Consider the following 20008-nt stretch of genomic DNA (forward strand, 5'->3'; position numbering starts at 1 on the left):
ATTTATCAATTACTAAGCCTTTCTTTGGAAAATCTCTTAAAAGATTATTTAAAAACAGTTAAGCAGAGATACTTGAGCCCATCAGAGAATTAAAGCAACAGGGAGATATCAGGGTACTGGGACTGCACAAGGCTGGGTGGTGTGGAGGTAGAGAAACCAAGGGAATGAGAGAAGAACATGATACTGCGTGATAATCTAACAGGACAAAAGGCACTTGCTTCTATGCACTGGAACATTCAGTTTAATTATTTCTGCCAGAGCAAGGGACCACACAATCTTTAAATTACAAGTCTTCACTCAAAACATTGAAGGAATTACATCGCACATAAGGAACTACTACCTTTATCCAACATTTAGAAATCCAAATTAAATTTTAATCAAAAATAATCAACTCAATTCAGACCAGACTATAAAATACACATATTTTAATATATTTTAGGCATCTAGTTAGCAGGAACTTACTAATTTATATCACTAAAGAGAATCTTCTCCAGCATCTTACACATTTTATGACATGTTATAAATGACCCCATATGGCAAGACCCAGCACCACTGCCCAACTCAGAAGATGAGCTAGAGAACATCACAGCAGGCCCTGAAGTGCACAAATATAGTTTCTTTACCCTTTTCTTCTCTCCCTGCTTCATTCTGGCACAATTTTGTAAGAAAAAGCAGTTTGATTGAATTGAATATTACCTGAGATTTTTTTTTTTTAAGATTTATTTATTTATTTATACCAGCACTGGGTACAGTCAGAAGCATGGGAGGGTGAGAGAATTCACCAGAGCCAGAGCGGGGAACAGAACAGGCAGAATTGATGAAATACACTGCTGAGGGGAGCAGTGGGTGTGGCAGGAGAGGTCTGTCGCGCCGTGTGGGACCCTTGCTGGCGGCCAGGGATCAAACCAGCGCTGCAGAGGCTGCAGGCAGCTTTGCAGCCCAGTGCTCAACCGCTGCGCCACCAGGGATTTTTTTCAGCCCTACCTGAGATTTTTTAACTGCATGATTTTTAACAAGAAAAATTATATACAATTTAAACTCCAATATTAAGGAAACAAGGACATTATGACACAGTAAGACTTTGTGTTTTGCTTATGTTTTAAAGTTAAACCAAAAAATTAAGCTAAAAAAAATATAAGCTTGAAAGAAATATAGCAAACTATTAATGGTGTTTCTCTATAGTGGAGGGCTGGTGGCTTGTTTCCCTCTTCCTATTTCTCTATTTTGTACATTTCCCACAATGGGCACATATTATTTTTATGAAAATAACTTTAAAATTTACAACCAAAATACTTCCTCCCCAAGCATTATTTATAAAACAAAATTGAAAAACAATCTAAATATCTAACAAGAGGAGGACAGTAATAATGAATGAGAACACAGTGTGAGGGACTATTTCAAATCTATGTGTTTCCTATACACAACCACATGTTTATGAATGAAAATGTGGTATGAAAGCATAACTCTCATTTTGAAAGAAAAACAGGCTATAAAATTATAATTCTGAATATAGTGTGATTACATTTTTTAAAAGCTCCAAATAGAAGATAGTAAATTTTTATATTTTTTCCAAAAAGGAACATGTATTTCAAAACTTAAAAATGCAGAATTTATTCTATTATAAATATCAGGGGTGATGGTAACTTACAAGGATCTTTATTATTACTTAATAGCAAGCCATTAACCCATGAACAGTAGTATTAGTCAATGATAATACTACGTCCTGTGTTTTACACACATAAAGGTTCCACAAAATGCTCCATGGTCAAATATACTTGGGAAAGGTTGCAAATCATAATTCCCTCTTGGAGAGACAGAAGGGACATCAGTATACTAAAGACTACAAAGTTTCAGGGGGTTGGAGGAACCTTGCTTATTTCTCAAATTTGCTTAAGCATGCTAATTAAAGGTACATACTTCATGCCATTTCTTATTTTTAGCCACAAATTTTTTAAAACTCCATCTGTTTCCAGAAAGGGACTGAGATGACTATGACATGAGGACATGTTAATTCTTCAAAAAAGTTTAACACATTTCTCCTTCTAGAACAAAACTGTGTGAGGACAAACACTGACAAATTTGTCTGCCTTCCATCAGCACCTACGTGATTGATTATACAGCAGATACAACTGAAGCTTGAGTGGAACTCAAAAGAAAATCTTACCATCCATCGCTATCAGCAGCATTCACATTTACACCAAACTGTACCAGGAACTTCACGATTTCTGTGTGGCCTGCACACACAGCATTGTGCAGGGCAGTGATGCCTTCATCGTTGGGCAGGCTTGGGTCATTAACCTGTAACAGCAATAAGGGTGACCATCATTCAAATTCTGTGTCACTTGAACTGTCACTGCTAAATGGCTCCTTAGGGTCAAGAGAACAGAAACACTCTTGTGACTACTTTTTCTTTAAAATTATAATTAAAACCTATAGGAGCCAAGAAAACTACACCAAAAATAACTTTAAAAATAAGACAGACAGAAGAACCACATTAAGTAGGTACTCACTACAAAAAGATTTTTTTTTTCTAAAAAAATCGAATGAGAGGTACCAGAAACTATATCCTTAAGAGTCATTTCTGTTTATTTATCCTCCAGTTTCCCACCACAAATTAGTGTCTAAGTAGAAGTTACATTTGCATGGAAAGGAAAAGAAGTCAACTAAAAATATTTTAAATGGTAGGTTTCTGAAAAGTAGGGGCTACATCTGCAATTTAACACCACATAGTACAAATCCACATATGAGCAATTTTTAAAGGAGGGTAATGAGCTTCCCAAGAATCCCAAGTGAAAGGTGAACTCTTGCATTATTAAAATTTTACAGTCACAACTTAAAACAGCATAGCCTATTTTGGAGCATGCTCAAGAGTTCCTCTCCACAACCCACTTTCCAAAACAGAAAATAATTTTAAATCCAATATCTCCATAGAAGCTTTCTGATTAAAGCTTTAAAGCAAAATGTAAGGTTGTATTTACTAAATTCACTAATTAAATCATACCTCATAAATAATTCTCTGCACGAGGTCAAATTCTCCCTCCAAAGATGAGTCTAGAAGCAAAGCAAGGGGGTTGAATTTCACCCTCATTTTATGACCAATCCGCTCTGAACCAGTTTTACGCAAGTTTGTCCTTTTGCCCTGCCAGGGAAATACATGGAAAATTAAGGATTGAGGCCTAAGCAAAAGAAATCAACCACCAAAGTGGAGAAATAAATCTAATGTTTTAAAAGAACTTTAAAAATATATAGTACATTTTATTGAAGTTTAACATTTATATTACTCATCATATACAACTTAATGAATTTTCACAAAGTGAATATACCCATGCAGGAAAGCGAGAAGAACTTAACTATATAAAACCTACTAAAATAACATTTGAGAAATATATTATAGCATGAACTAGGCTAAGAATAGAATCTGGACCTGCAAGTGAACTACCTTTCTGTCAAATACCAAAGTGAACAAAATAAGTCTTCAAATGACCTACCGAATACGGTATAGTGAACACACTATGGTTAACTTGGGCAAGAGCACAACTCAGAATTATCATTTACAGAATGATTATTCATTTACTATTATTATCCCCTTTAACAGATAAGGAAAGTAAGCAAAGTCAATAAACACCAGTGCTTAAATTCAAATCCCAGTAATCTAACTTCTTCAAAGCCCTTCCCTTAACCATCTCACAGCAATGTCTCCTGAGGGGAAACAGATAAAGAAGGTGAATAACAAAGATTACTAGAATGTCTTAGATATACAGAGGAATTGTAGGAGCCTTAATTTGAAGTATGCTCCAAGAACACAAATGAAATTATCAAGTTTTCCTAAACTGTAATAAATCAAGCTTTAAAAAAAAGGTGAAATTGTAAAGACTAGCTGTAACTTCTTTAAAACAGGTTTCTTAAACACATCCAACAAAGTACAAACATTTTCTAAGGTGTGATACTACACATACTTCTCTATTTCATTACAGATGTACAAAACTACTGAGATTTTCAAAACAAAGGGACAGCCAATGTATTTCACAAATATGCAGTGGCTGAAGTGTTGTTTCTTGAAAAAGAGAGCGAGCCCAAGTGTGTGCAGACACATGTGGCTGACAGCTGACCCCCCAGGCAGCACCATAGCGCAAGTGCCCAGCCACTCCCAGCCGTCAGCCACTGTGAGACAATGGCACCTCTCTCCAACCAGAGGGAAAAGTCACTCACTTTCCTAAGGAAGAGAGTAATAATCTTAAAAAAAGGGAGGGGAAATAACAGGAACAGATGTAAAAATGTCTTTCCCTGTCTCATGCTTAACACCTCAGGACTGACAGCACAGAGTTGTTTAAAAGGTGGTCACCTTGATTTTAAAATTTTCTCTCCTAGAATCCAACGCTGATTATATCAAGTATTTTAAGCAAGTGTTTGCCTTAACCAGCAGTTAAAATAACTTTGGATGATCATTATCTTTGATTACTATCACACTTAAAATACGCAGTAAGTAATCTAATATATAAAGCATGTTTTTTAAAATTCTCAAAAAAATACGATTTTGTTTCTGAAATAAATTACTTACTGAAACAAGTTACTTCAAAGTAAATTCTGAAAAAGCAGACGTGATTTTAAAGTCATCTGGGACTGTGATCTCCTCTCATTTACTTCACAGTGACATGATAAACTCTTCCAAACAAAAGCTGAATATTGGGAGGACCGTGGAAGACACGGCCAAGTCAAAAACAAAAGGAGCTTAACTTCAAGTCAGAGGATAAAGAACCAATGGTGGCCATTACACTGCCCAAAGTTTTCAGACTGTGTGGCAGGCGAGGAAGAGGTGAAACAGGTGTTTGCCCAGCTCCTGCCTGGTTACCTCGTCCCTGGCCCCATTTCATCCAGAACCCTTCCAATTTCATCAATGGTGGAAGTTTGAGGTTCCACCTAAGTAAAACAATAAAAATAAATGCAGCTGCTAGAAAAGGCAAAGTTTGAAAGTGTTGCCACTGCCTGACTTCATAGAGCTAAGCTGTGACCAGACATTCTAGAAGCAGATTGCCTTTTCCCCTGTCGTATGTTGCAAACCTAACATGTGACGCCAGCTAGTGAAAAAACAGCAAATGTGGAGATTATAGGTATAAGTGTTTCTTTCACAAAGAAAAGGGTTCTTCCAAAAAAAATTAAATGTTCTTAATACTATACAGACTTTGGTAATATTTATGAGATCCACTCTGTGCCAAGGGAACTGTAAAATAAAGGGCAAACTTGCTACATCAGGCTTTCAACATTAACCATTTTTTGCAGGTGGCCATAAGACTTGCTGGAATCTCCCAGAGTTCTGGCAATCTATCACTCAGATGACTATGATGAGGTGAAAGTTTCCTGAAATGATCGGGAGGTTCCTCATTACTTACAGGTGGCAGAGAGGCCTGCCCGGTGACCTCAGGTGGACGCATGTTCACAGCATCTTCTCCAGGCCCCTCTGGTTCCCCAGACGGGTATGGTGGGGGTGGATATGGGGGATACTCCTCTAGGTACACTTCCAGCAGATGGGAAGCCTCTGGGGTTGGTTCTTCCACATTATTCTGGAAATTGGGGCTGCTGTCTGGGACTCCTTCAGGCACATAATCAAGGCCTGGAGAAGGAGCTGGCATGCCACTGTTCTCTGTACTGGCACTCCCTGCTTCCTCTGGAGACACTGATTCAGGAACCAGAGAGACTACCTCCTTTTCTGGCTCCACATGTAAATAAGGATTCTGGATTTCTGTTGGGCTTTCTGAGCCAGTAGTCACTGAAGCTGACTTGGATGGGTACGACGGGACAGAGATGGTCTCCATAGCAGCTATGGTGGTTCTCTGATACAAAAGTTTCTGAATATTTGGCCCATTAGGACCCTCGGGCTCTGTGATAGAACTCCGCTTTTTCAGTGGCCTCGGTGCATTAGATAGTTTCTTTCGGAGGGCTTCTAAGTCAGCATCGCTCTGGTTTCGGTAAGGGTTAGATAAGAAAGGGAGCAATTTGGTGGGGCTAAGGGGTCGAGGAATCCTTTCATTTTCATGGCTCTCCTGAACTGAAGAAACAGCCTCTGTTTCAGGTTCTGGGCTGCCAGGTTTGCTCTGGTTATTGGAATAAATGTTGTCTGGGTGCTGCTGTTGATTCTGGACAGCAGCAATCACAGGCTTGCCATAGACTAACGGAAAACATAAAAAAAAAGAAAACCCTAAGTAACAGGTATAGCTAACAATAATTAAAGCCTCTCTTAATTTCACAGTTACTTCCTAATACCGTTTGCTACCACTAATTTTTTTTTAAAAAACTAACAAATGAAAAAGTAAGGCTTCCATCTTTGCATAATAAATTTATACAGAATCGAAACTCCCACTGATTGTTACATGCACCATTGTTTTATGTACAATAATAAATCACTGCAATTTATAATTATTACAAAATCACTGATTGTAATATCCAAACCTAAAATGCAAAAATAATTTAGGATCAATGAAAACTGATGATCCTTTTTCTGTGTCCAGATTAAAACTAAACCTACACAGAGGTATATTTACTTTACAAAAGTAAATCAGTGTGAGATTGCTTACTTTGCTTAGAAACTCATAACTTATCCTGCCAACAATTCTGATCCTATCAAAATTATCCAAATTCCCAAATTATCAGATTAGCATTTTCCACAAAAGACTCATGAAAAGAGTGAGATGTAGCATATACATTAATTCTTTATTGGCACGTTATCTTTAAGACACTTTAGACCATATTATAAACTGTTTTCATGAAGAGAAAGTCATTTTCATTCAAATAAAAGATGGTGATTCCTACTCTAGTCCTATAAACAAATGAGTCTTAGAAAGAAAGAGCCTGGGGCCTCCCTGGTGCACAGGGGTTAAGTCTCAGCACTATGAAGCTATCGCCAGCCATTGTGGCATGAGTTCGATCCCAGGACAGGAAGCTAACCCACATGGTTAGCAGATCTCTCCTTTCTCGCCTATTGCTCCCCTCAGCAGTGTATTTCAGTAGATCTGCCGGTTCTGCTTCCCACTCTGTCTCTGGTGAATCCTCTCAGCCCTCTGCACCTGTGGCCTAGACCCCTGTTCTTGCATGCATGCATTAAAAAAAAAAAAAAAAAGAACCTAACAAATTACCAGATTACTTATGGTTTAAAACAAAACAATCTTTTTATGCTTTCATATTTAACTAATGGCTGTGTCCACATTAGAAAAACTTAAAATAGAGAGTGTGTTTTTTTTAAGAAAATATACACAGAGGTAGCTGTTCAGTCCTCTATGCAACAAGCACATCTGGTCAAATCTGGAGTGACGACATGGCCTTTGCACAACAGTTGCCCAAGTCTTGAGTTCTGAAGACTCATCAGTAGGTGTTTAACAAACACACACAGGTAATTACAATGCAGAAGGCTGTGTGACTACTACAGGTTTTAGTCATCTAATCCATTTATTTTTTTCACTTTATTCATCTTTGATTTTAATCATGTTATCTTTAGCAGCTGACATTTAGCAGAAATTCTTTTCAACACCCAACTAAGAACAGAAGTCACAATTAAACAAAAAACATCGGCCACATTAGGAATAGGCATTTTGCTGTGAGCCTGCTGTGATAACAGATGGGAACTCTGGGGGGAACTTACCGCTTGGGAAATGCGGGCCTCTGGGGTGTGTCTTGGTCAAGGCACTCTGCACTGCCTGCTGGAAGTTTTTTCCGGGAGCCTGATGCTGTGTGTACATGGAATAGATTGAGCTTGCTGCCACGATCTGGGGCTTTTTGAAGGGGGGAAGTAGGGTGTCTTTAGAAGGCTGAGGAGTGAAGGGCCGGACAGCAGCAGCGGGTGGACTTTCTTGCTTAGAACCTGGAGAAAGGGTTTGGTCTTGGCCAGCTGAAGGCACTCCGGGGGACAGCAAGACCCTCTGCTGCTGCCCGGTGGGTTTTGGCTTATTTCCCAGGGATGCAACAACTGTCGACAACTGCTGGAGATTTCCATCTGGCTTAATATCTGATGGTGACTGATTAGATTGTCCGAAATAAGGCAAATTAATCTGTTTTGGTTTTGATGGAACAGGAGGTGGTACTTTAGCCACATTTTTATTTGCAGCCTATAACACATACCAAAAAGTCAGTTAAAATACAGTAACTGGGTGCACAGAACGTTCTAGCTAACCTAATTCCATAAATATTAAGTATACACTAAAAATACTGCCCCTACATTTTTAAATCATTAGTTTTAAATCTTTGAATTTGATCACACTCAATAAAATATTTCAGTGATGTAGAAAATTCCTCCCTGGACAACTTCCTCCTGTGGCAACCCTAAGTACCCACCTCACAACCTGCCACTTCACATATCCACAGATGGCGATTTAAGAGCTGAAAACCATCTTGCTCCTCAGAACCTCATACCACCTCGGCTGTTGTGGTAAAAGACCCCAATGTGGAGCATGCAGCCATCCCCTGGCTGTCAGAGGTGGGCACCCTGACAGTTTTAGAGGACTTATAGTCAAGTCTGACAATTTCTCAGCTCCAAAATTTGAAGAAGCAAGATAATTGATCATCAAAAATACAATGTTTTTCAATATACAAATATATTTTAGAGAATTCCACAAAATATGACCCAGAAACAGTATGTTAGTCATTCTCCAATATGAGTGAGACCACAAATACACTCAAGATGCAGAAATTAAAGTGACAGAATTATGTTACTTTTTTTCTTATTTTTTCACATATATTTTGTTTCTTTCCTGCTCTCCCTCACATAATACTTTAGCTCTTCTTAAACATACATATAGCACTGCCATCAAATCTTTAGACTGGGGTATTCTAAAGTACCTGAGCATCCCGCAAGATATCTTCACTGCTCTGGTTCTTCCTCAGGGTGCCGAAGGAAGGTGGGGCAGCAGACTGGTCCACTGTGTCAAACATGGAAAAGGGACGCACTTTCTTCTCTTTCTCTCTCAGTGGAATGTCCCCATCATGAGCTAAAGAAGAAAAAAAAAAATCACATTCATATTTAGACGGTAAATTTCTTTTCATGAAGAAGTGTACCCCTCCCCAATTTCTTTGAAACCCAGTACCTACTAAAATGATTCTATTTTTAAATCAGGTTGATTACAGAATAAACTAAACCCTACAATGCTAGTGCCTGAATTCCTAAATGAAGGTGTTTGGGAAATAAATACTGTCCTGAATTTTTACACAGACAAGGAAATCACAGCATCTTTTGGATGATCAAAGATAGAATGTTCAGAAGGAACAAAAATAAGCCTTACCTTGATCTGGAGTAGTCCCAGAGCTCTTAGGGACCAAAGCAGGGGCTTGGTTCGGAAAAAGATCTGCACTGGCTGGACTCCAATCAGGACCAAGTGGAAGGATCTTAGAGCCTAAAATGTAGAAAAGCAGCTATAAATAACCAGTATTTAAAAAGAGCTTTAATGCTTATTTTTGCTGCTAAGAATTTCAATATCTAAAAAACAGATCTAAATTTCATACTCATAGAAAAAAAAGGAATACAAATAGGGAAAGAAGAAGTAAAACTATCACTATTTGCAGACGATATGATAATATACATAGAGAACCCTAATAATCAACCAGTTCAGAAAAGTAGCAGGATATAAAATCAACACTCAAAAATCAGTAGCCTTCCTATACACAAACAATCTGAAGAAGAAATCAAGAAAACCATCCCTTTTATAATTGAAACCAAAAAAAAAATCAAATACTTGGGAATAAACCTAACAAAAGAGGTGAAAGACCTATACAAAGAAAATTATAAAACACTGTTAAAAGAAACTGAGAAGACACAAAGAAATGCAAAGAAATCCCCTGCTCATGGATTGGAAGAATTAATATTATTAAAACGGCCATCCTCCCAAAAGCAATATACAGATTCAATGCTATTCCAATAAAAAATCTCAATGACAGTCTTCAAAGAAACAGAACAAATACTGATGAAATTCATACGGAACCACAAAAAAACACAAATAGCCAAAGCCCTACTGATGAAAACAAAGGAGGAGAAGACCAATGGAACCGAACAGAGGGCCCAGAAATAAAGCCACACTTCTATGAACAACTAAGTTTCTTTGACAAAGGAGCAAAGAATATGCAATGGAACATGGACAGTTTGTTCAATAAATGGTGCTGGGAAAATTGGACCTCTCATGCAAAAAAATGAAACTAGACCACTACCTCTCACCATACACAAAAATCAACTCAAAATGGATAAAAGGACTGGACATAAGACCTGAAACCATAAAACATACAGAAGAAAATATAGGTAAAACGCTACAAGACATACATCTCAGAAACATCTTTAAAGACTCATTACCCAAAGCAGTGATAGTGAAGGCAAAGATAAACACCTAGGATTATATCAAACTGAAAAGCTTCTGTACAGCAAAAGAGACATTAACCAAAACAGAGAGACACCCCACTGATTGGGAAAAAATCTTTGTACTCCATTCAACTGATAAGGGACTGATCACAAAAATATACAAAGAATTCACAGGGCTCAACAAAAACAAAATAAACAATCCAGTCAAGAAATGGGCAGAAGAACTTAAAAGACATTTCTCCAAAGAGGAAATGCAAATGGCCAACAGGCATATGAAAAAATGTTCACCATCCCTTATCAGGGAAATGCAAATCAAAACCATATTGAGATACAACCTTATACCAATAAGAATGGCACATATCAAAAAAACAAGCAACAACAAATGTTGGCGAGGATGTGGTGAAAAAGGAACTCTCCTGCATTGCTGGTGGGAGTGCCAACTGGTCCAACCACTGTGGAAAGCTGTCTGGAGGTTCTTCAGTCTACTAAAAATGGAGCTACCATATGACCTGGCAATTCCATTACTAGGGAGCTACCCAAAGGACACAAAAACATTGATTCAAAAGAACACCTGTATATCTGTGTTTATTGCAGTACTATTTACAATAGGTAAAACCTGGAAACAACCCAAATGCCCCAAAATAGATGACTGGATCAAGAAGACGTGGTATATAAAATCAATGTGGTATACACAATGGAATATTATTCAGCAATCAAAAAAGATAAACTCATGCCATTCATAGCAACATGGATGGAGCTAGAAGGAATTATGCTCAGTGAAATAAGCCAGAAGGAAAAAGAAAAGTATCAGATGGTTTCACTTATAGCAGGAATATAGGGGAACCATATAAGACATCAGTGCAAAAAAAAAAAAGTAACAGTACAAAACACAACAAAGCAAAACCAGACAATGATAAATCTGAGACATACTGCAGGGGGAGGAGGAGGGAGAAGGATCAGAGGTGGGGAGGGAGGAGCACAGGAGACTGTGGTGATGGTGCACAGATGCCTTGGGGAAGGAAATTCTATGGGGACTCAATCTGAGGGGGTGGGGGAAAGCAAATATTGTTTAAAAATTTAAAAAATTTTTAAAAAGGAAAAAAAAACAAAGGAAAATAAATTTCATACTTATAACAATCCCAGAAAACTTTTTAAAAAAGTACTAGGTTCTACTTTTTTTTTTAAAGATTTATTTATTTATGCATATAAGAGCACATGCAGGGGGTGAGAGGATTCACCAGAGACAGAGTGGAGAACAAAACACTGCAACGGGCGAGGCAGGAGAGGTCTGCTGCGCCATGTGGGTTGCTCCCTGGCCAACCGGGAATTAAACTAGTGCGGCAGAGGCTTCAGATTGCTTTGTAGTGCGGTGTTTAACCCCTTGTGCCATCAGGAAGGCTCCAGGTTCTAGATTTCTAACTTAAGATTTTTTTTCCCCTAGGGGCCTCCCTGCTGGCCTAGGGGTTATGCCTCAGCACTATCACTGCTAAAGCCTGAGTTTGATCCCCTGCCAGGGAGCTAACCCACATATGGCGCAGCAGACCTTTTCTGTCTCACCCACTGCCCCCCTAAGCAGTGTAATTTCAGTAGCTCCACCTGTTCTGTTCCCCACTCTGTCTCTGGTGAATGCTCTCTTTGCTCCCCATCTCTGGTTTACACACACACACAACACACACAAACACTTTTCCCCTTACTCAAGTAATTTTAAATTGTTCAAGGCAAACAAAGTCAGTCTGGGTAAAACACTGGGCAAGCAGCATCACCACCACACCCAGAAAAGGATTTCTAATTTAGCAAACCAAGGGGTCTGAGCATAGCTGACATACACCGCCTAATGCACACACAACAGAAAAGCTAAAATGTGACTTTCAACGCATGACCTGGACCATAGTCTTTCACAATTACCATATTCAAATTTTTCCTACACTGAATATTTAAATTTCAAAGCCATAGATTTTATTTTTCCTTATAGAAACAAAAGTAGTTCTATGATTAAACCTAGACTCTGGCAATATTGCATCATAGTAGTAACTATGGTAAAATATGAATAACTTTTAAGGTAGCTATTTTTCTTTTGTACAGTGATGGTTAGGGAAAAGAGACAGTCCTGACTATTTTCTTCTTCCTGAGAGGCCTGATGACCACAGGATGTCTTATCAGCCTTCCATACAGCTCTTCCTGCTGCTCTCTTCTTAGCAAAAGCTCTCTGGCTTGTACCTCCCTTTGTACCTGAGCACGATACAGAATACAAAGATCACTAACCCAAGAAGCTCTGTTAGTTTCACTTTTATCTCCCAATGTTTACCTTTATTCAAAAAGTATCAATAGGCACATTTTCATGTATAGTTAACACCAACTATCAATGGAAAGGATTTACCACCTCACATTTTGTAAAGATGACAGACACTAACACATATATGGCACTGTAACACCAAAAAGAAAAGCTCTGCAGTTACTCTGAATTTGAACACGAACAAGGGATAGAAAGACATATTTTTAAACTTGAACTTGGAAAAAATAATAGGATGGAGAGGAACTAAGCTGTGGAAAGAACTTGGAAATGACTTGTTTTTACCTTTAGCTTGTGAAGCAGCCGAGGATCTCATATTGGGCAGTGTCTGAACTTTCATTGGCCCCTCTGAAGTCTGCAGAGCTAAGGAACCATCCGGCAGCGCTGGCTTCACCACAAGTTCAGGCCTGGAGGGAATCCGGGGCATAGTAGACGACTGGATATAGGGACCCACTGCAGCCACACGGCTCGGTGCTGACAGGCCTTGCTGTGGGTGACTTCCATCGGATGAGACCTCAGGAAAAAGCACAGGTGTTAATATTACAAGTCATATTAGATCAGACTCAGAAAAAAGCTTTGACAATTTTATAATTTTTAAAAATCAGCACATTTCAAAACAAAGGCACTACACAATGAAGTCTTGGTCATGTTTTATTACAAGTATTAGAAAGAAAAGCAGAGAGACATAGATAACAATGTTAAAAGTGAAAGAACAGTGGATTATCTTGTGAAGAGCCATAAACACTGTCTTTCCTGAGAGCACACTGAGTAATGATCTGAAGAAGATGCTGTGATAAGTGATCTCTCTGGGCTGGTCATCTTCCCCTCCTCCCTGGCCCATACAACACAGCCCACTTACTGGAAGATTCTCCTTTTGCTGTAGTGCAGCCTTCTTCTTCCATAGCCGGTCCCTCAGCTCATTAACACGCTTGTCCATGACTGCCACTTCTGAATTGCGTTTATTCAAACACTCCCTCTGTTGTTGTAGCTTGGCATTCTGCTCTTGATTCAATTTGTTTCTTAGCTGAATAAAATGGGGGGAAGGGTGAGTAGGAAGGGGGTTGGATAAAAAGGTGTCCAAGGAGTAGGAAGAAAAATTTCTCAAACAGATAATCACATGGCTATTACATAATTTCTAAAATGAGAGGTCCCGCCACCTCTCCACACTTCTCATTTCATGGTTTAAAATTCAGTGTTAGACCACCAAATGCGGTTCAGAGGAATACCACAGGTTTCCTGTTTAAGGTCTATAAAAGTTTACTCTGGACACTTTGGGGTTTAGATCTCGCCCGCCCACCCCCTGAACCCAAGGGAAAAATATTGAAATCCAGTATATCCTGTCATTTATATGGACAACTGTGTTTCTGGAGAGGAGGTTCCACCAAATTTCACAGGCAGCCAGGCCTTACCTGCAGCTCCTTGTAAAGTCGATCCAGTTCAGCTACAGCAGACTGGTTGTCGTGGTGGCCGTCAATCCTGCCATTCTTGAGCATCTCCAGCTGTCTTGTAAGTTCTTCTACTTTCGACACGGCCAGAACGAGCTCCCTCTGTTTTTGCTGGAACAAACTATTCATCTGTTCAATTTCCTCCACTACGACGAGAACAGAAACGCAGCAATAGTTGGGGGCTGGGGAAGTAAGAATGGAACTTCCCAGGCAACTAGGCTTTACAACAAACTTTCTAATAAAAAGCAGAGAAAATTTTCAAAACTGTCTTAGAACCAACCTCTTTCTTTTATGAGAAATGAAATCTCTAAATGTCTATGCTTCTGTCTAAATGCACATTTTATCAGAATTTTTATTAAGGATATTATTAAACTCTGCATTTTAGAAACAATGAAATTTCCTTGGAACTTTTCATTTCAATTTCAATTTGATAGTGGCAGAGGGAGGCACTAAATCACTCAACTTTTTTTTTTGTTATCCAGCTCTATTTATTTTTTACATCATTGTTCATTTTAAAATAATATTTGCTTCCCCTCACCCCCTCTGGTGTAGTCCCCATAGAATTTCCCTCACCGAAGCACCCATGTACCATCACTACAGTCCCCCGTGCTCCTCTCTCCCATCCTCTGATCCTCTGATCCCTCTCCCTCCTCCTCCCCTGATGCATGTCTCTGATTTATAATTGTCTAAATCACTCAACTTAATTTAAATTAAAATGCTCCATTCAAAACTGATGCAGCTATTTATGAATAAAAATTCTTGTTTCCAAATTCTCAGTCAAGAAAATATTTAAAGAGAAAAAACCAAATCCATACTATGCTAAGTTAGAAATCCTGTCTAAAACATTCAGCAGCTGAATTTAATTCAGGGGAACCAGCAGCATCAAAACTACAGTGAATTATACTTTTCAAAAACCTCCTGAACACTTTTAAAGTTATCCATCTACAAAGTCTCTATTCTTCTTTGTTACTACCCATTTATGTTAACTTCTAAGACGAAATGTTTTCTTACACCCTGTCAGTCTACCAAGGAGCCTCCATGCAGGACTGAGCACACCCATGCAATGCTCACCCAGCTTCCCGTTGCTCAGCCTTGTCTGTTCCACACGGCCTTTCAGAGCTCTAACTTTTTTAAGTTTAGCTTCCTGGTTCTCGGCTATTTCTTTTAGCCTCTTCAGCTTCTCCTGTTCAGCAGCTTGTTGCTGTTGACGCTGGTCTTGCTGTTTCAAAAATTTTAAACGCTGTTCCTAAAGATAAAAGCAATCAACAGGCATATCATTTTTAATACGTACATCACTCACCCCAATATAACCCAACCACAACCCTGAGATGGCGAGACTGAGGGGCACTGGTGCACTATTCTGGTCTCACTATCCGCCCTATATATTGCCATATGGCCATCAGAAACTATGTTGGCAGTTTGTGAAAAACAGAAACTCCTGGTTTTAACACTAGAACCTTTTGGTGCAAGGTTCTGCATTAATGCAAGTGTTTCTAAAGTAGCAAGCAGTGGTGCTTGAACTAGTCCATTTTAAAAGGTGCTCATGTAGAGCTGGCACGCATATCAGAACATTGTTAAAATGATAAGCTTTAGAGTCAAAATTTGCAGTCAAGTCCAAGCTCTGAAACACTTACTAGCTATGAGACTTTGGGACAAATTTCATAATCTCACCAAGTACATAAATCTGTTTCTTCATCTAGAAAATGGGGGTGATCAGTAATATCTACCTCTTACAGCTGTGGTAAGGATTAAACAAAATATGAAATGTAAATCTCACTGACCAGTACCTTACATAGCATGTAATCAATAAATCCACTAAGAGAGCTAAAGAACTACTTAATGTCTTCAGAAAACTGCAATTACGCAACTTAAAATTTCATTGCTATCATATTAAAAATCATGCTCAGTGAAATAAGCCAGAAAGAAAAAGAAAAATACTGGGCCTCCCCTGGTGGCGCAGCAGTTGAGCGCTGGGCTGCGAGGCTGCTGCAGCGCCGGTTCATTCCCCGGCCAGCGAGGGTCCCACAAAAAAAAAAAAAAAAGAAGAAAGAAAAATACTGGATGGTCTCACTCACAGCAGGAATTTAGAAAACCCAAATTAGGGATCCGAAAAAGACTAATTATAATAAAATAAAAATAAAAATCAACAGGCAACTATAAACGAGAGACACTGCAGGGGGAGAAGGGAGTAGAATCAAAACAAGGGTGGTGGGAATTTTATGGGGACTATAACCAAGATGAAAATGCAAACATTGTACAAAAATTAAAAATGATATAAAAAATTAAATTAAAAAAAAGAAAACCCTAAAAAAATTTTTAAGCTGAATATTAGAGGAATATAACACAATGGAAGGTAAATTCAGATTAATATACCTAAAACATATATACCATAATATATTGAAAATATAATTTGAAAATAAGACCATGAGGAGAGAGATTTATTCTGCAACAATCAACCTTTTTATTTTAATTTATTCACTGCTACCAAGGAGCATAATCACAGACCCCAATCCATACCTACTGAATTCAGAACGTGTGTCTTTAGCAAGATCCCTAGGTGATTTGTATGTATATTAGGAGAACGACACACATGATTTTAAAAATCTTGGTGTCTGGAATCACAAACAGAAGTGGATGCAAGGAATCCTAGGCTGTATTTATTATATGGATTGCCAGAGCGCATATTGGCAACCGCCTTCAAGAATCCCTTAAAGAATGCCATAACTTCAAAGCCTTGCTGTGTAACTTGCTATGTCAAACCATCAACTGTCTCCCTCAGCTTCAGCGAACCCGAGACTGGTCATTCGTGGATACTGAGTGTTAGGCCCGGTGATAGCAAACTACAGCCTGCAGGCCAGATGCAGCAGCTGTTTTTATAAACCAAGTCACACTGGAACACAGCCAGACCCTCTTGTTTACCTTTTGACTATGGCTACTTTCCTGCTACAACTGCAATGCTGAGATAGCAGAGCCAGAAACACATACTATGTATATAACCTTTTACGGAGAAAGTCTGATGATACTTAGTTTATACTGGTAGCCTACTATGGTTAGCAGAAGCAGCAGTGAAACTAGTTTTAATAGTAATGAAGAGGCTTCTCACGGTTTTCCTTGTTCAAAGTTAGGACTAGAATTAGTTTGTGGGTGGAGAATGTCCCCAAATAAGGGCAAGCAATAGAGGGGGACAGAGCCAGCATTAAAGTTCTTCTTGCTGTAATAAATGAGGACAGCCAGCTGAAGGCTTCCTTACACTTCTGTCACTGATAACCAACACAGCATGGGTATTTTGATCAGAATCAGTGGCTTAGACTGGAACAATTTAAGGATTTCTACAAATGCTGCATTAAAAAGGAATAAGCAGGGCCTCCCCTGGTGGCGCAGCGGTTGAGGGCTGGGCTGCGAAGCTGCAAGCAGCCTCTGCAGCGCTGGTTTGATCCCCGGCTGCCGGGTGAGGGTCCCACATGGTGTGCAGACCTCTCCTGCCACGCCGACTGCTCCCCTCAGCAATGTACTTCGGTCCTTCTGCCTGTTCTGCTCCCCACTCTGGCTCTGGTGAATTCTCTCGCCCTCCCATGCTTCTGACTGTACCCAATGCTTGTATAAATAAATAAATAAATCTTAAAAAAAAAAAAAAGGCAAAAATAAATTCTTTAAAAAAAAAAATAAAAAAGGAGTAAGCACCACAGATGCCTACATCTGTGAGGTAACTGACTTAATATAAGAGATAGAATGTAAATGGTCTTCCCATACTTTAACAACAATGGTCTGTTAGTTCTTTAACACAAAGCACTACCTTAGTGGCCAGCATTTGTTGCTGGGTCTCAATCTGTTGCTGTTGGCGAGATGCCATTTCCTGAAGTTCAGCAAGAGTCAGATCCATCCTAGGACTATTAACCTACAAATAAAAACACAAACAATACACATCAAAGGTCAATTTTTAAGCTTTACCTGAACCAAACGTGACAAGATTATTCAGTCATTTTTCTTCCATAATGTTAAAGAGACCATTGAATTTTATATTCATCAACACCTCATTGACTTAAGATGTAAAACATACAAATATACACTTTTTAAGTTGTAAATTTTAAGTTAGTTTCAACTGTCAGAAGTTGTAAGTTTGAAATCAGTTTCAACTGTCAGTGACATAAATGAAATTACTTAGAATCACCTTGTTCTATAGTTAACGTATATCTGAAAAATAGCATTTGAGTATATTAAACATGACATTAGGGCATTGGCCATAAATCCAGACTAGATTTCCTCAGAACACTCTTTAAAAATATGAAACCAGGGCCGTCTCTGGTGGTGCAGCGGTTGAGCACTGGGCTGCGATGCTGCCTGCAGCCTCTGCAGCACTGGTTCGATCCCCCGTCTCCGGCAAGGGTCCCACAAGGCGTGTAGACCTCTCCTGCCGCCTACACTGCTCCCCTCAGCATTGTATTTCCTCAGTCTGCCTGTTCTGTTCCCCGCTCTGGCTCTGGTGAATTCTCTCACCCTCCCGTGCTTCTGACTGTACCCAGTGCTTGTATAAATAAATAAATAAATCTTAAAAAAAAAAAAAGAAACCAGGCTTAAAAAATTCAAGATATACCGAGTCATCCCAGGCACAAAGCAAGGACAGTCACTCTCAAAACATCTATTCAACATTACCTTAGAGGTTCTAGCTAGTGCAACAGAAAAAGAAAGAAACAGCATTGGAAAGACAGAAATTAAACCGTATTTACTCATAGACAATATGGTCATCTATGAAGAAAATTCTAAGCAATCTATCAAATAACTACCAGAACCAAGAAGTTATTTAGTAAAACTGCAGGATAAAAACCCACTGTATTCCTATAAATTCCAGGAATTGGAATTTTGAGGGGAAAAAAATATGTTATTTCAAGGAGGGCATAAATGACTATATGATAGGGACTATGGGTGTGGTGAGAAGATGCATCAGAAGAGGTGTGATCCTAAGCCTCTGAATTACATACAATGCTGTAAACCCATGTTTTCTTAAAAAAAAAAAAAAAGTCAAAATACAATAAAAAACAAGAAAAAAATCCTATTTCAATATCAAAGAAAATATTAAGTACACAGAAGTAGAGTTAGCAGAAAACGTATAATACACTAGAAACCTTAAAACACTGCTAAGAAGAAGACCTACTCAAACGAAGAGAGACCATGGTGTACATCAAGTGAAAATATAATACTGTCAAGGTGGCCATTCTTTCCTGACTGGAATTCAACAGAATCCCAATCAAATCTCAGAAGGCTTTAGTATAAAGTGACAAGCAAAGTCTAAAAACCCACAGAAGCGCATAGGAGCTAGAACAGCAAAAACAGCTTTGAAGAGAGTAAAGCTGGAAACTTAATGCTATGTGACCTCAATACAAGTGATGCTCCAGTAGCCAATCCACTGTGGTACTGACGTCAACACAGATAAACAGATCGAAGAGCAGACTGGAACACAAAAACAGACCTATGCCTCTGTGGGGCAAATGATTTCGGACAAAGGTACAAAGGCAATGGAATGGGTAGAAAATAGTTTGTACTGCTTGTGTAACTGAATGTCCATGCACACACAAAAAAGTGAACTTTCTCACACTACATGCAAATGTTAACTCAAAAGGGATCATAAACTTAAATGCAGAGTTTAAAACTACAAAACATCTAAAGTGATCCAGCATACTTCATTAAAATTAAGTTAGATTGGGAAAAAAATACTTGCAAACAATATTTAATAAAAGAACTCTCAAATTCAAAATGAGCAGAAAAATTGAACAAATATTTCAGCAAAGAAGATGCCTCAACAGCAAATGTGCATGTGAAAGGAGGCCTAACATAATTAGCCACTGGAGAAATACAAATTAAAATCACAGTGCAATACCACTAGACACTCACTAGACAGACAAAATTAAAAAGACTGACCACACCAAATGTTGGAAATGATGTGGGAAAATT

General features: G+C 38.7%; 1 protein-coding gene across 2 annotated transcripts in view; it reads right to left on the reverse strand.

The window, feature by feature from the left end:
• The window catches only part of TP53BP2 (tumor protein p53 binding protein 2), a 64046-nt gene that overhangs the window by 7500 nt on the left and 36538 nt on the right, over positions 1–20008 (reverse strand). Inside the window, exons 5-15 of one of the 2 annotated variants that reach the window (XM_054694908.1) lie at positions 17856–17957; positions 15134–15308; positions 14027–14208; positions 13477–13641; positions 12903–13131; positions 9264–9374; positions 8824–8972; positions 7631–7715; positions 5388–6163; positions 3002–3139; positions 2165–2298 (exon numbers count right to left, since the gene is read on the reverse strand). In XM_054694908.1, coding sequence (XP_054550883.1) covers positions 2165–2298; positions 3002–3139; positions 5388–6163; positions 7631–7715; positions 8824–8972; positions 9264–9374; positions 12903–13131; positions 13477–13641; positions 14027–14208; positions 15134–15308; positions 17856–17957 — 2246 coding nt within the window. Of the gene's footprint in view, positions 1–2164; positions 2299–3001; positions 3140–5387; positions 6164–7630; positions 8094–8823; positions 8973–9263; positions 9375–12902; positions 13132–13476; positions 13642–14026; positions 14209–15133; positions 15309–17855; positions 17958–20008 lie in introns of both variants that reach the window. The other variant, XM_037510274.2, reaches the window with a different exon arrangement.

Source organism: Talpa occidentalis, unplaced genomic scaffold (genome assembly GCF_014898055.3).
Source record: "Talpa occidentalis isolate TD23 unplaced genomic scaffold, MPIMG_talOcc4v2.1 talOcc4.14, whole genome shotgun sequence".
Taxonomy (NCBI): Eukaryota; Metazoa; Chordata; class Mammalia; order Eulipotyphla; family Talpidae; genus Talpa; species Talpa occidentalis.